The sequence below is a fragment of the Aulonocara sp. 'chitande type north' Nkhata Bay genome, linkage group LG8 (genome assembly GCF_057382095.1).
Source record: "Aulonocara sp. 'chitande type north' Nkhata Bay isolate Kocher_YH1m ecotype deep benthic linkage group LG8, A_spYH_male_GT1.1, whole genome shotgun sequence".
In the NCBI taxonomy this organism is placed as follows: Eukaryota; Metazoa; Chordata; class Actinopteri; order Cichliformes; family Cichlidae; genus Aulonocara; species Aulonocara sp. 'chitande type north' Nkhata Bay.
The window spans coordinates 2,460,191-2,473,546 of NC_141351.1; the positions used below are offsets into that span (position 1 = coordinate 2,460,191).

A 13,356-nucleotide genomic window follows, 5' to 3' on the forward strand; every position below is an offset into this window, starting at 1 on the left:
TTAGTAAAAAATAAATAAACACATAAACATTGCTCTGAGTTCTATCCAGCCAGTTGAGGACAACTTACTGATTCCAGTGTTTGTGGCTCTCAGGTGGCCCTGCTCATTCAGGGCCAAACAGTCGGGCAGTAGATTACTGTGTTATTCAGATTCCAGCCATGCAAGTGCACTCCGTCAAAGGTGGCCCTAAAGGTTTGCAGAAGCCTGAGTACTAGCAGCACCCTCTGCCTTGAACATGCACAAAGTTTCAAATCCGCAGATGTTTAGCAAAGCTTGATTCGAGAATTCTTGAGAATCAACATGCACGTTAGCAATGACGAGCACCAGAGCAGCTGCATATTGTGGGGAAAACTGTGATTTAGTTTGGGTTTTTTTGAGGGGGCTCATAGAGGAAGTAGATGTGAAAGAGTGCAGCAGAAATAACTGCGGTGTTATTTACAGGTGTGTTCACAAAACAGTGTGATTGTTAAGGAAAGCCCCACATGCAAACAATTAATCCTCTCACAAATAAAACAAGACTTGATCTGGTTCTGATCGTGACTTGTGTTAAAATCTGGCTCACTTGTGTGTCAGAATTTGCACATAGTCTACATGAATTCACAGTTTTCTACATAAAAAGTCAGATTTTTAAATCAGTTTTCCAATTCAGATGTCATTTAGTCAAACGTCGTCATGCCTATTAAGGCCTGTTATGTGCCAGGAAATAATATAAACATGAAAACTCCTGATAACAAATGTCTTGTTGTCAAAACACATTATCCAATTAGAGCTTGGAGCTAAATTTGGTGCGCTTTACACAGACGTGTTTCCACTGACAGGAACACAGTGCAGTGATGCAGTTCTCTCTGCTGCCAATTCTGACCATGAACATAAATTACAGACTAAATGAAACTGGCACAATGACATAACCAGAAAAAAGAGGAAGCGTCAGATCGAAAGAATTAAAAAGAGATTTGCTGAGAATTCGCAAATTTCCCCTGAGCATGGAAGAAGAGGAATGTGCTGCGATACTGTGGTGGACCAAACAGACAGTGACACACTATGTCACCAGTGGAGTAATGCCCACATCATGAAGGGTTTTTTTTTTTTTTTTCATGCCTTTGAAAGGCTCCCACACTGTGAGGGATGGTATCGTTCTTAAGTACTACTTCAGAAATGAACTTATTATATCACATCTAAAATATATTATTTTTTTAGATTAAAGCCCAGTAAAACTTTCCTGGGCTTTAAACGTACTCTATTGGAGCTCATTTAGTAAGTTAAGCACTTCACAGTATGTCACTAATAGGCTTCATTCAGGTGGTCTTTTTGCCCTGTGGCACATCAGGAAAATAAACATTCACAAAAGCTTCAAACTGTGGATGCTGTTCACAGGGTGTGTGTGTGTGTGTGTGTCGTTACAGATAAAACGCAAATTCAACTTACTCTGATCTGCATAGTTTCTAGTTTTTAGCTCTAGCTGCCGTGTGTGAGATTCCAACGTCACCAGTCGACACTGGAGATCCTTCTTCTCGCCATCCTGGGAGTCTTCCAAGGCGATGTACCTCTGCAGATTGACACAGTGAAAACAGATATTTATTACCACAGCACTGACATTAACAAGAGTACTGTAAGCTACTGTAAGCACGAGAACATCCACTGATGATTTGTTTATGACAGCATCAGGAGGAAAAAATGTCACACATGCATGTGAGCGGTCAGCTTCCTTAGCCAGTCAAGCAATCATTGCCTGAAAGAGAAGAATGAAATAGAGCTGTGTGGACTAAATGTTGCATCTGTGTGTACTTGATAACAATCTGGGCGATACTAATACTATTAATACAAATAGGAAACAAAGCACAGAGTCTGTCTTCTGTTCATTATCAAAGTTATCCAACATCTCAGCACAACAGGTGCAAAGCAACAGCTTCCTCACAGCTTGTGCTTGAGTGCTTTTCTGTGTACTATTTGATATCCGTATCAGGATTGGTTTTGCAGCCTTCACAGCAGCAGCTGTCAGCAACCTCAGTCCTCTAAAACAGTACTGGACATGCAATCATGTTAAATCATTACTATGATAAACTCACCTCCTGATTTTCAACCCCTTTCTTCAAACTGTCTCCAGCCAAAAACCCATCAGTCAACATTAAATCTAACACATAAGATGAAACTGTAAAGAGATCTGGCAAAGTGGGTTTCTAAAGGATCCAATAACAAAAAAGAAGTAAATGAAATTCTTTAAAGAAGCAAATACGACGAAATATGACTCAAAAGACCACAAGAATTCTCAAAACAGGTTTATGAACTTGGAGTGAACTCCAGTACGACATAAACAAAACTACCTTATACTGTTTAACTACAAGCACGAACCTTGTGGCACCAGTACGAAAGTCAGGAAATCACCATAGGTGCTGACACTGACTGTTTACCAAGGTGATGGAGTAACCAAGCCAGTAGAGCTACATTACTAGAGTGACCATAAAATCTTCAGTTATTTCAGTCTAGCACTCATCATTTTGCTCTTGTAGTGTAACATACTGTGCAGCAGTATGTTACAATAAAGCAAGACTCTTATTACATTATAAAACAGAAATCAGTAATGCTGATTCATGTAGCACTATCAGTCTGCTACAGCGGTTATAATGAAGAACAGAACAGCAAACCTCAGTATTCACATGATAGGGTGGGGCTAGGTTTCACAATGAGTTCACTCAAAGCCTTGGCTGATTGTGACCCACACCCATTTTCACACCTTGGCTTGTGTGATTAGGTGGAGGATCAATAGGGGGTCCATGACCCTCTTGCAGACTCTCCACCAGTTGCTCTTAGAACTGAGGAGGCTTCTCAGATGAGAGGCGAAACGTCTTCAAGGAAACTTAAAGTCCAGACGCTTTTCTTTCCAGCTCTTTAGACTACAATGACCTGGATGACTGAGAACCTTCACAGACAGAACAGCAAAGCGTTTTGGCCTAAGTGCATTTCTGCACACACAGTGGGTGACAAAGAGAGAGACAAGAAAGTTTACTTCCTACTTTACTGTTTATACCAGCAACAAAACAGAGTTAACATTGTTCATACACAACAAATAAGGAACTAGTCGACTCTCTTTTATTAACGGACTTAACTGAAACGGTACAAGCTGAACATATAAAATGTTTGAAGTTAGAAAATCTGTCTGGTTCTGTATTCTTTTTTCAAGCTGGCAACAGTAGACTAATTTATAAGGTAAATTAGGGGTTGCACATCTTGTATTAGCCAAACGGGCGACTAAGTATAGGCACTTATCCAGTGCATCGGATCAGCATGTGTTTAGGCTTTGCTGCTAATGCGGCTAAAAAAAAAGGTTATTGTTTCTTACATGAATATTTTCTATGTCTACAGCAGAGATCAAATGTTTCAGTAGATCACTGAACAAATAATTAAAATAATAAAATGCTGCATTACTCAGATCTTTGGGAAAGTAAGGAGGTGGGGAACTGTTAAGATTGCATTTACAGTTACAAGAGAACTTAAAAACTTAAAAGGAATGGGGAATCTTATAGCTACAGGTCAGAATAACTGCAACAATAAAATACAGTAGGTCCCATTAGACAGCATCAAACATGACAGACAGCATCACTGTTAGAACTGTTTTGATAACTAAAGGTTAAAGGCTACAGCCAAACTTCTAGTAAAAGGGAATACACAGGGTACTGCTGGCCTCTTTGTCTCATTTGTACTGATACTTCAGCTGAATCAGGTGTCTGATGCTGTAAACATGCAGTCTTGTGATGCAGATGCGAATTAGACACCCTGCAGTAGAGCCCCGGGCTGGTGGTGAGTATCATCTGCAGAGAGATGAGGGTCACCTGAGAAGCCTGTTACAAGCAGCCTCTTATTTAAACATGTCCCATTAAGACCTGAGGAGTATAAAAAAAAAAAAAAAAAAAAAAAAAAAAAAAAAAAAAAGGTGTTTCATCAAGAAACTTTGTTATTTTTAAAAAAATAACACGGTCAGATGTCTCTATCTGTGGTGCCGCAGTCTGCACATGTACATAACAAAGACACGAGGTAAATAGGTGAAGCAGCAGGGGTCTGTGTTTTAAAAACCTTCTCCAGTTCCCCCCTAAGACTTTCAACAATTAACTTTAAAAGACACCATTTACCACCATAAAGGACTAACTGACTCTACAGCTGACATATGTTGACCCCCACCCACCCAACACACACTGCAGCAACACATTTATCTACATAACTCCCAAACTCTTTCTCACCACACTGCTCCTCATATGACCTGGGAAGGAGGCTTGCACATATGACAGCGCTCCAGAGAATAAGTGTTCCAGCGTTTGACCATGCACTCTTCCCCCTACGCTACATGGATAATGATCTCTTTGTCCCTGGGTGCCAACACACACTCTCCTGCTAACAAACACATGTGCTTCCAGAACAAGTGTGTGCCTACCCCCACACAGGGCTTCACTGTATTGGCACTCAATTGACAGAGACTGAAATCAGCTCCTTTTTAGAGCTTTTGGCTACAGATTCCTGCTGGGATGTTTAGGACAGCTGGGGGCGTTTGAGGTCCTGGACACCAGATGCAGTAAAGGGTTAGATGATCTCCTGCAGTAGTCTAATAGATTTCCAAAGGTCATGGTAAAATAATTTGTCTTGTAGATAACACTGTTTTGACAACATACTGTGGGATCCTACTCATCTTTCTTAGAACTGCAATGAGTCGATTTATTAGTCAAACAAAACACCAACTACTTTCATAATTAATCTTCACACAAAATTTCAACCAAAACCACTAAAACTTTCTTCTCAGATGCCAGAAATGCATCACAGTGAATTATTACTAATATTACAATAATCACTGGTAGCATGCAGTGTATGAGAGGCTGTATTTACTGCAGACTAATCAGCGCTTTGAGCTAATACTAGCATGCCATCCCTATTGTCAGACTGCTGTTGTGCTCTTTTGGTAGTTTGGTTAATGACGAATGAACACACAAACAAACACACCCTGACCTGATAACAGACTTTTGCAGTGCTTACGACTCATTCTGAGGGAACGATAAATATGCGTGCACCAAATTTCAGGTGATCACCTGACATAATCATAGACTGTGAATGGCACAAAACTGTGTGGCAATTACACAGCAGATGTTGTGTTATTTCTCTAGATGGGGGAAGACTTGGACTTTTTAGCAGCACTGGAAAGGATCAGATTTCCAGAATCAGATTTCCATCATGATGGAGCTAGAGGAAAACATGGAATATAACTCAAGTCTGAAAGGATTCATCTACTTGAGACAATTTAAAATTGTGCACAATCAGTTCAACAGTGATTGACACATTTCTATCCCAGACATATGTCTAAGATTTGGTTATAGGCCTATTTGTTTGGCAGATATTCAGGTTTCACTTTGGGTATTGGGATATTTGATATTTTTCAATGCTGAAATAGGTACCATGTCACATTTCTAATGTTACAGCAGTAATCAACATGCTTTTGTTCGCCTCACTTTTGCTAATTTTCATGCATAGTGGAAGCTGATTTGCTTGTCGCGCAAACAGAGAGTATTACAGACTGATATAGCTACAGCAACATCACCAGTTGGTTTTGTGAACTCCTGTTTTAAAGCCCAGGTTCCTCTTGCCTATGTAACCTCCTAATGTACTTAGCATCAGCTCATATGTCCATGACCAGTATTCACTCTCATTGACAGTTGCTTCAGTCACTCGCCTGAAAACTGAGAAACGTTTATCTTTTCCGGCAGTTTAACTAATATGGCCAGACACATCTGTCACAATTCAGTCTTTTCTTCTTTAAGACACAGTCAAACGGACCCATTCAACAGTATGCTGAACCCAGTATTGGTTGCTCCTGGTACATGTTAGTGATTCACGGTGATCAATCAGTTGGCATTACTCGTCAGTAGTGCGCGACCTCTCCCACATCAGCAGCAGATAACCATGGACGGACAAAAGAACTGAGGGAAGTGCCGTTTTTCCCAAAGAATTTCCTGCCTTGCCTTTTCCTCCTTTCGCTGAGGCAAGCCAATGAGAGGAATTCCTCTGAGCTTGAAGGACAGAAAAGCAGGACTTGGCCTATACGGCGTTGATTTGGTGAGATTAATCTGATTCTTTTTTCCAAGAGTGACTTTTTTAAATGAGCAGCTTCATAAATGAATCTGTGCCACACTGCTCATCAGCCTTAGAGAAGGCAGTTGCTTTGGTGTGGGCTGTGTGCATCTACACGTGGGTGTAAATGTGAAAATCACAGCTATCTGCACTGGAACCATCTACAGAGAGAGCAGGTGTATCCCTACAAAAAATTAATGCATTGATGAGTGTTTTTCTGAGTGACGGCACCTATCATTCAGCAGAAGAATACATTTTGTTGTAGGGCTGCTCGATTATGGCAAAAATGATAATCACGATTATTTTCACTGAAATTGAGATCACGATTATTTGACGATATTTATTTAACCCTTTAAGACCTACTATAGAACCAAGTCCACCAGAGCTTATATATATATATTTTTTTTTTACATGCTGTAGTGCCATTTGTGGGAGCATTTCAAGTTGCTATACATCAATACAACTGTTATAGCCCATATTTTAATAATATGTATGCATTAAGTCCATAGTAATTACATAAATTGCAAAAAAGTGCAATAAACTACAAAAAAAATTGAAAATTGCTTTTGTTTTGTTTACATATATTTCTACTTGGAGAAATTTAAGAGGTTTATCCCTCAAAACTTTAAATACAATAAAGTTGCAAAAAATTGTTTCCCACCACAGGAAATTTATTTTGAGTGTCTTCATAGTTTTATTTTGGAGATACAGCAATTTTTATATACTGCAGGAAAAACAAAAAACAATCCTATGATGCAAATTTGCAAAGAAAACAGCAGGTGCATCATTTCACTGTGGGAAGTGTTACGAACAGCTGATAGGAACGGCAAAGCGTGTTTCTGGAATATTATGTTTTTGTTCCTGCAAGCGCTTTTTATGCAATTTTTGCAAAGCTATATGTGGAACGAAACCGTGACCGAGGACAAGCTGATGGCATCAGATGTAAGTACAACTCCTCCGGTTTCATATGCAAAACAAATTATTGCGCTAGCTTACACGGTTCAGGTTCTACAGGGATTTAAAAATAGTTACGCAAAACGGAGCATGCAGCTCTGACCGGCTTTAAAGGGTTAACAATGACTTTAAAAAAATAATATAAAATAGTGTGCAACACCACTGAAGTTTTTTTTTTAAACTCTCTTTTCAACCAACAGCAGTCACTCTCCTCTCCAAATAACTTCTGCTTAGCTTTCCGAGCTTCCCTCGGGTCCTCTTAATCAGCGGTCTCCAACCTTTTTTGCGCCACGGACGGTTTATGCCCGACAATATTTTCACGGACCGGCCTTTAAGGTGTCGCGGATAAATGAGGGAGGGGCTAATAATCGGCTCAGTCATTTTTAATGATCGTTGAAAGCCCAGATCGTAATCGTGATTAAAATTCGATTAATTGAGCAGCCCTATTTTGTTGTATGTGCAGTATCAACAATTTTCACACATTCAAGTCACGATCATGTTGCTGTGTGCAGACTGACATGGGCTGCTTGTGATCGTGGTCGCTCAAACTTTGTGAAATCTGTCTCCTTCTATAACAGAGCATGAGATAAGTGGTGAATAAGAACAAGGGAGACTTCCAAAAGCAATCACAAAAACATCACTTGCTATTTAAACAGCTGATGCAGTAGGATCAGTCATCCTGCATAGCTTAAGGATCAGCTGGTAATATGTTTGCTATGATGGTTCTCCGTCATCTGAGCATGTCAGTATTTATGTTTATGAAAATATGAGAATAACACAAGTTTCTTTGTTACAGTCTATTTGACATTTTTGACAGCGATTTTGTAAAGGTGTGCCATTTGTTGTGAAATAACAAGAGAGCAGGTCCTGAAACTGCATGATAATTGTCCCATTAATTTGGAACCTGTTAAACTAGGCGACTGAATAAAAACATCTGTCATTCACACACATATTGGTTTGTCTGTGTGTCTGTGTCCAAACATTACAGAGGGCACTGTATAGCAGAGGTGAGAAATTTCACACAGCTGGATGAAAAAAAACCCTCAGCATACTGATGGAAAATGTCATCTGCAGGTCTCAAAGCTGAGGGAACATGTTACAACATGACATCAATTATTAATGCACTTCTCTGTGACCTGTTGCGCTTGTCATTCAACATTTAACCGTCAAGGCAAATGTCAACAACTGGGATTAAAAAAAACAGGACCTATTCACACATGGAACAATGGTTTACTAATGCAATCTAAAATAATGTAACAAATTTTTGCAGGGAAGTATTACTGCAACGTCTATTCCAGTTATCGGTTGTGAGTAATTCAGCTTGGATTGTTAGCATACTGTCTGGCAAAAAAGTCAGATGAGCAAACCTCTGCAGCAGTTCACAACTCTTGAATTTCATGGAGACTGCTCATGTGAATAACGGTCAAAAATGAAGATGCAACTATAACCACAAAAAAAACCAAAAAAAAAAACCAATGTAAGACTTGCAAGGATAATGTATGACTTCTGTTGAGAAGGTGTAAATTATCTTTAAAATTCTCCTCAGTTATAGTTAACTTTATTTGTTTTTATTTACAGATGTAATATTATCTACAGCTACTTTAGTACCATTGATGTTAAGTTAGACTCTTTTTCTCCAATTGATCTTTCTGAGTTAACTTCAATAATTACTTCCTCCAAACCATCAACGTGTCTTTTAGACCCCATTCCTACAAAACTGCTCAAAGAAGTCCTGCCATTAATTAATTCTTTGATCTTAAATATGATCAACCTATCTCTAATAATCGGCTATGTACCACAGGCCTTCAAGCTGGTTGTAGTTAAACCTTTACTCAAAAAGCATCTCTAGACCCAGCAGTCTTAGCTAATTATAGTCCAATCTCCAACCTTCCTTTCATATCAAACATCCTTGAAAGAGTGGTTGTCAAACAGCTAACAGATCATCTGCAGAGGAATGGCTTATTTGAAGAGTTTTAGTCAGGTTTCAGAGCTCATCACAGCACAGAAACGGCTTTAGTGAAGGTTACAAATGATCTTCTTATGGCCTCTGACAGTGGACTCATCTCTGTGCTTGTCCTGCTAGACCTCAGTGCAGCATTCGATACTGTTGACCATAATATCCTATTAGAGCAATTAGAACATGCTGTAGGTATTACAGGTACTGCACTGCAGTGGTTTGTATCATATCTAATAGACTCCAATTTGTGCATGTAAATGGAGAGTCCTCTTCACACACTGAGGTTAATTATGGAGTTCCACAGGGTTCAGTGCTAGGACCAATTCTGTTTACATTATACCCTTAGGCAGCATCATTAGAAGACATAGCATACATTTTCCCTGCTATGCAGATGACACCCAGCTCTACCTGTGCATGAAGCCAGATAACACACACCAATGAGTTAAACTGCAGGAACGTCTTAAAGACATAAAGACCTGGATGGCTGCTAACTTTCTGCTTCTTAATTCAGATAAAACTGAGGTTATTGTACTCGGCCCTGAAAAGCTTAGAAATATGGTGTCTAACCAGATTCTTACTCTGGATGGCATTACCTTGGCCTCCAGTAACGCTGTGAGGAACCTTGGAGTAATTTTTGACCAGGACATGTCCTTCAACGCACATATTAAACAAATATGTAAGACTGCTTTCCTCCATTTGTGCAACATCTCTAAAATTAGAAATATCCTGTCTCAGAGTGACGCTGAAAAACTAGTTCATGCATTTATTACTTCCAGGCTGGACGACTGTAATTCATTATTATCATGATGTCCTAAAAACTCGCTGAAAAGTCTTCAGCTGATCCAAAATGCTGCAGCAAGAGTCCTGACAGGGACTAGAAAGAGAGAGCATATTTCTCCTGTTTTGGCTTCCCTTCATTGGCTTCCTGTTAAATCCAGAATTGAATTCAAAATCCTGCTCCTCACATACAAGGTCTTAAATAATCAGGCCCCATCTTATCTTAATGACCTTGTAGTACCAGATCACCCTGTTAGAGCACTTCGCTCTCGCTCTGCAGGCCTACTTGTTGTTCCTAGAGTATTTAAAAGTAGAATGGGAGGGAGGGCCTTCAGTTTTCAGGCCCCTCTTCTGTGGAACCAGCTTCCAGTTTGGATTCGGGAGACAGACACTATCTCTACTTTCAAGATTAGGCTTAAAACTTTCCTTTTTGCTAAAGCATATAGTTAGGGCTGGACCAGGTGACCCTGAATCCTCCCTTAGTTATGCTGCAATAGACGTAGGCTGCCGGGGGATTCCCATGATGCATTGAGTTTTTCCTTTCCAGTCACCTTTACTCACTCACTATATGTGTTAATAGACCTCTCTGCATCGAATCATATCTGTTATTAGTCTCTGTCTCTCTTCCACAGCATGTCTTTATCCTGTTTTCCTTCTCTCACCCCAACCGGTCGCAGCAGATGGCCGCCCCTCCCTGAGCCTGGTTCTTCCGGAGGTTTCTTCCTGTTAAAAGGGAGTTTTTCCTTCCCACTGTCGACAAAGTGCTTGCTCATATGATTGTTGGGTTTTTCTCTGTATCTATTATTGTGCGATCTACTGTACAATATAAAGCGCCTTGAGGCGACTTTTGTTGTGATTTGGCGCTATATAAATAAATTTGAATTGAACTTAAGATTACATTGGATTGTATATGGCCCACAAACTAAAAACAACTTTAACAGTCCTGATTCAGCTCTTTGAAGGAAAGTGAACTTTTAGAATGTGTACTTATGGCTAACAATAGACACTGAAAGCGAAAGACAAAGGGGAGCACACATGTACACAGAAGCACAGATAAGAGTGCCTGTAGACAGCCAATCAAACTCATGAGCATGCCTGCAGCTGCTAAGAAACAGCCCCAAATTTACCCAGCTCACAAAAGCAAGAATAAGGAGTGCAAGCCACAATGCACCAGGGCCACACTGAAGCGGTTACAGCATACTACATAGCTGCAGGTTTTACACCAACTCTCTTAAATAAGACCACGTGATGAGGAAACTGAGTAAAAGACAATACAACACTGATCATCGTTTCACTTGCTTCAGTTTTACTCCAAACTTCAATCTGAGGTAATTGTAGACGTTCAGGTACACGCCCATGCAACATGCCCCAAAGTTCCCAGCAATAAATAAGAAAAGCAACCACTAACACTAAGTGCTTCACAGTGGTGATGCTTGTAACAAATCTAGCCAGAGTTTCAAATAATGAGGTCAGGTTATCATGTGAACTAAAAGCTCAATCCTCAGACAGTTTAAATCCTATGTGTCAGACAGTTTTTCTACTATTGGATCTTTACAATATCAGAGAGGAGCCATCTTTAAAAGGCCATCTCAGGGATGCAGCACTGGTCCACAGTCCACCTGTTGTTGAAACTTTGTGTTTCTGAAGAGCAGCCAATCATAACTCTTTAAGGCAGGGCAGACCTCAAAGAGTGGTTGAACTGAAGGGCTGCAGCAAAGCTAACTATGAATTACTTAAAAACCAAATTGTGTGAAACTCATGCAAAGCTACTCTAGCAGTCAAATGCGAGAAAAATGTATAAGTACAAATCTGCATAAGCCTGGGTTTCAGACCCAGTGTGCAAGACTGTGGCACCTAAACAAGTGTTTCCAACACAAACCGCCCTGTAGTCATGAAGAGCATGGCAACGGGGGTGTCATTTGGGCGGAATCAAATGCAGGGTCAGTGAGACAGCCATGAGTCATGAAGCTGAATCTGATCACTGAGATTCAAACTTGTTTTTGGTTGAGGCAAGAGCAGCCAGCTGGCAAATAGATCACTGACTGGTTTGCATATATCTGACACTGCCAGGTTATGCGAAGTACAACAAACTACACGGTGGTGCATAAACCCATCATATAATGCAACTACTGGTCCAAGGAGACCCTAATGTTGCAACAAAACTTGAGCAGTGTAGTGTCTCAGAGTTGACCATAAGGGATGGCTTGGGTACAGGACGATCTTTATAAGAAAATGAAATGCAAGTGTACCGAATAATTATATACTTTATAAAAAGTACAAAAGGATAAGTAATGCGCTTATGTGTACTTGAAAAGCATTGCAACAGTAAAGTGGCCAGATTTTCCAACTGACTTTGGCTCAAATCCTTTCATCGAGCGCATAATACACGCCTTTAATCTTTAATCCCGCTTGTAAATTAGTTTGGCGCTGTTGCTGCTTGTTTTTTTAATCAGACCCACCTCTTCTGTGTTTTTTCTCAGTGCCTTCTCTCGCTCATACTGGGTAACGAGCTGCTCGTTGTCCTCCTTCAGCAGCTCCAGCTCCACTTCGTGCTCCTGGTTGACAGCGAACACCGAGTCCAAGTTCTCCAGCACTGCGACGACCAGCGGCATCAGCTCCTTTACCACATCCTCGTCGTATTTTTCTATGAGCCGTTCAAACTCCCTGTATATTGAACTGGCCAGACCTGAGACCCGCTCAGACATCATGGTCGAGTTGCCCGAGTCGTCCTGATACAGGACTACGTCGTCCAGCTCCATTTTCCCGATTCCACTTGCACTTCTTTCCCAGCTAACGTTAATGAGCTAGCCGCAAGCTTCGGCTGACCAGAGGCTACCCACCTTCTACTTTCGCGGCAACAACAAAACTGTGCTCCTAAAACATCGCTCGAATGTTGTTTCTCATGCAGCGAAGGCGCTGTACTTCATTAACAAAGTCCTATCCCTTAGTCGTGTGGACGGCAGACTTTAAAACCTTGCTAGCCTAGAAGCTAGCAGTACTGAAAAGTCTTTACTTGGCTCCTGATTAGTTTCCCTATCCAACAGATGGGCTTCTGCTGCTGCGTTCACGCGCTGTTGGAAAGATGGGAACAAGCGAAGTTCAACGAATCAAAAAAGTAGTAAGCGCAACATAACAGAACAAATTATTTAGCAGTTATGGAAAAACAAAACACTAAAAGGTGACAGTATAGCCCAATAGCCCATGCTAGCAAATATAGCTTGTGCTTACAAAGCTAAAAAAATAATAATAATGGGATTTTAACTATTGCTCATATATAGTTACTTTTAAGTGACGTTTGAGGGGCGGAGAAAAAATCGTATCAAAAACTGGTTTAAAGAAAAACACTTGTAGCTTCGCCTTCTTGCATATGCATAAAATACAGAATTTACCCGTAATTTTCCCGTTAAAGGATATCGATAATTATTTAAATTATTTAATTGACCGAGTTAGTACACGCTTCCAACTTCTAATTCTAGCACTGCAGCACAAACAAAGCAGTTATGTAGGCGTACCATTTGATTCCCTTCATAAGTCAAACCTGGGATGATGTCGTTTGGGCAGCG

The 13,356-nt window shown here is 40.3% G+C and overlaps 1 protein-coding gene across 5 annotated transcripts in view; it reads right to left on the minus strand.

Moving 5' to 3' along the window:
- Window positions 1–13,007, minus strand: part of spag9b (sperm associated antigen 9b) — a 38,138-nt gene extending 25,131 nt beyond the window's left edge. For 3 of the 5 annotated variants that reach the window (XM_086302777.1, XM_086302773.1, XM_086302772.1), the window contains exons 1-2: window positions 12,253–13,006; window positions 1,426–1,546 (exon numbers count right to left, since the gene is read on the minus strand). In XM_086302777.1, coding sequence (XP_086158903.1) covers window positions 1,426–1,546; window positions 12,253–12,552 — 421 coding nt within the window. In that variant the 5' untranslated portion in view covers window positions 12,553–13,006. Of the gene's footprint in view, window positions 1–1,425; window positions 1,547–12,252 lie in introns of all 5 variants that reach the window. The other 2 variants (XM_086302778.1, XM_086302775.1) reach the window with 2 other exon arrangements.
- Between the last annotated feature and the right edge of the window lie 349 nt (window positions 13,008–13,356).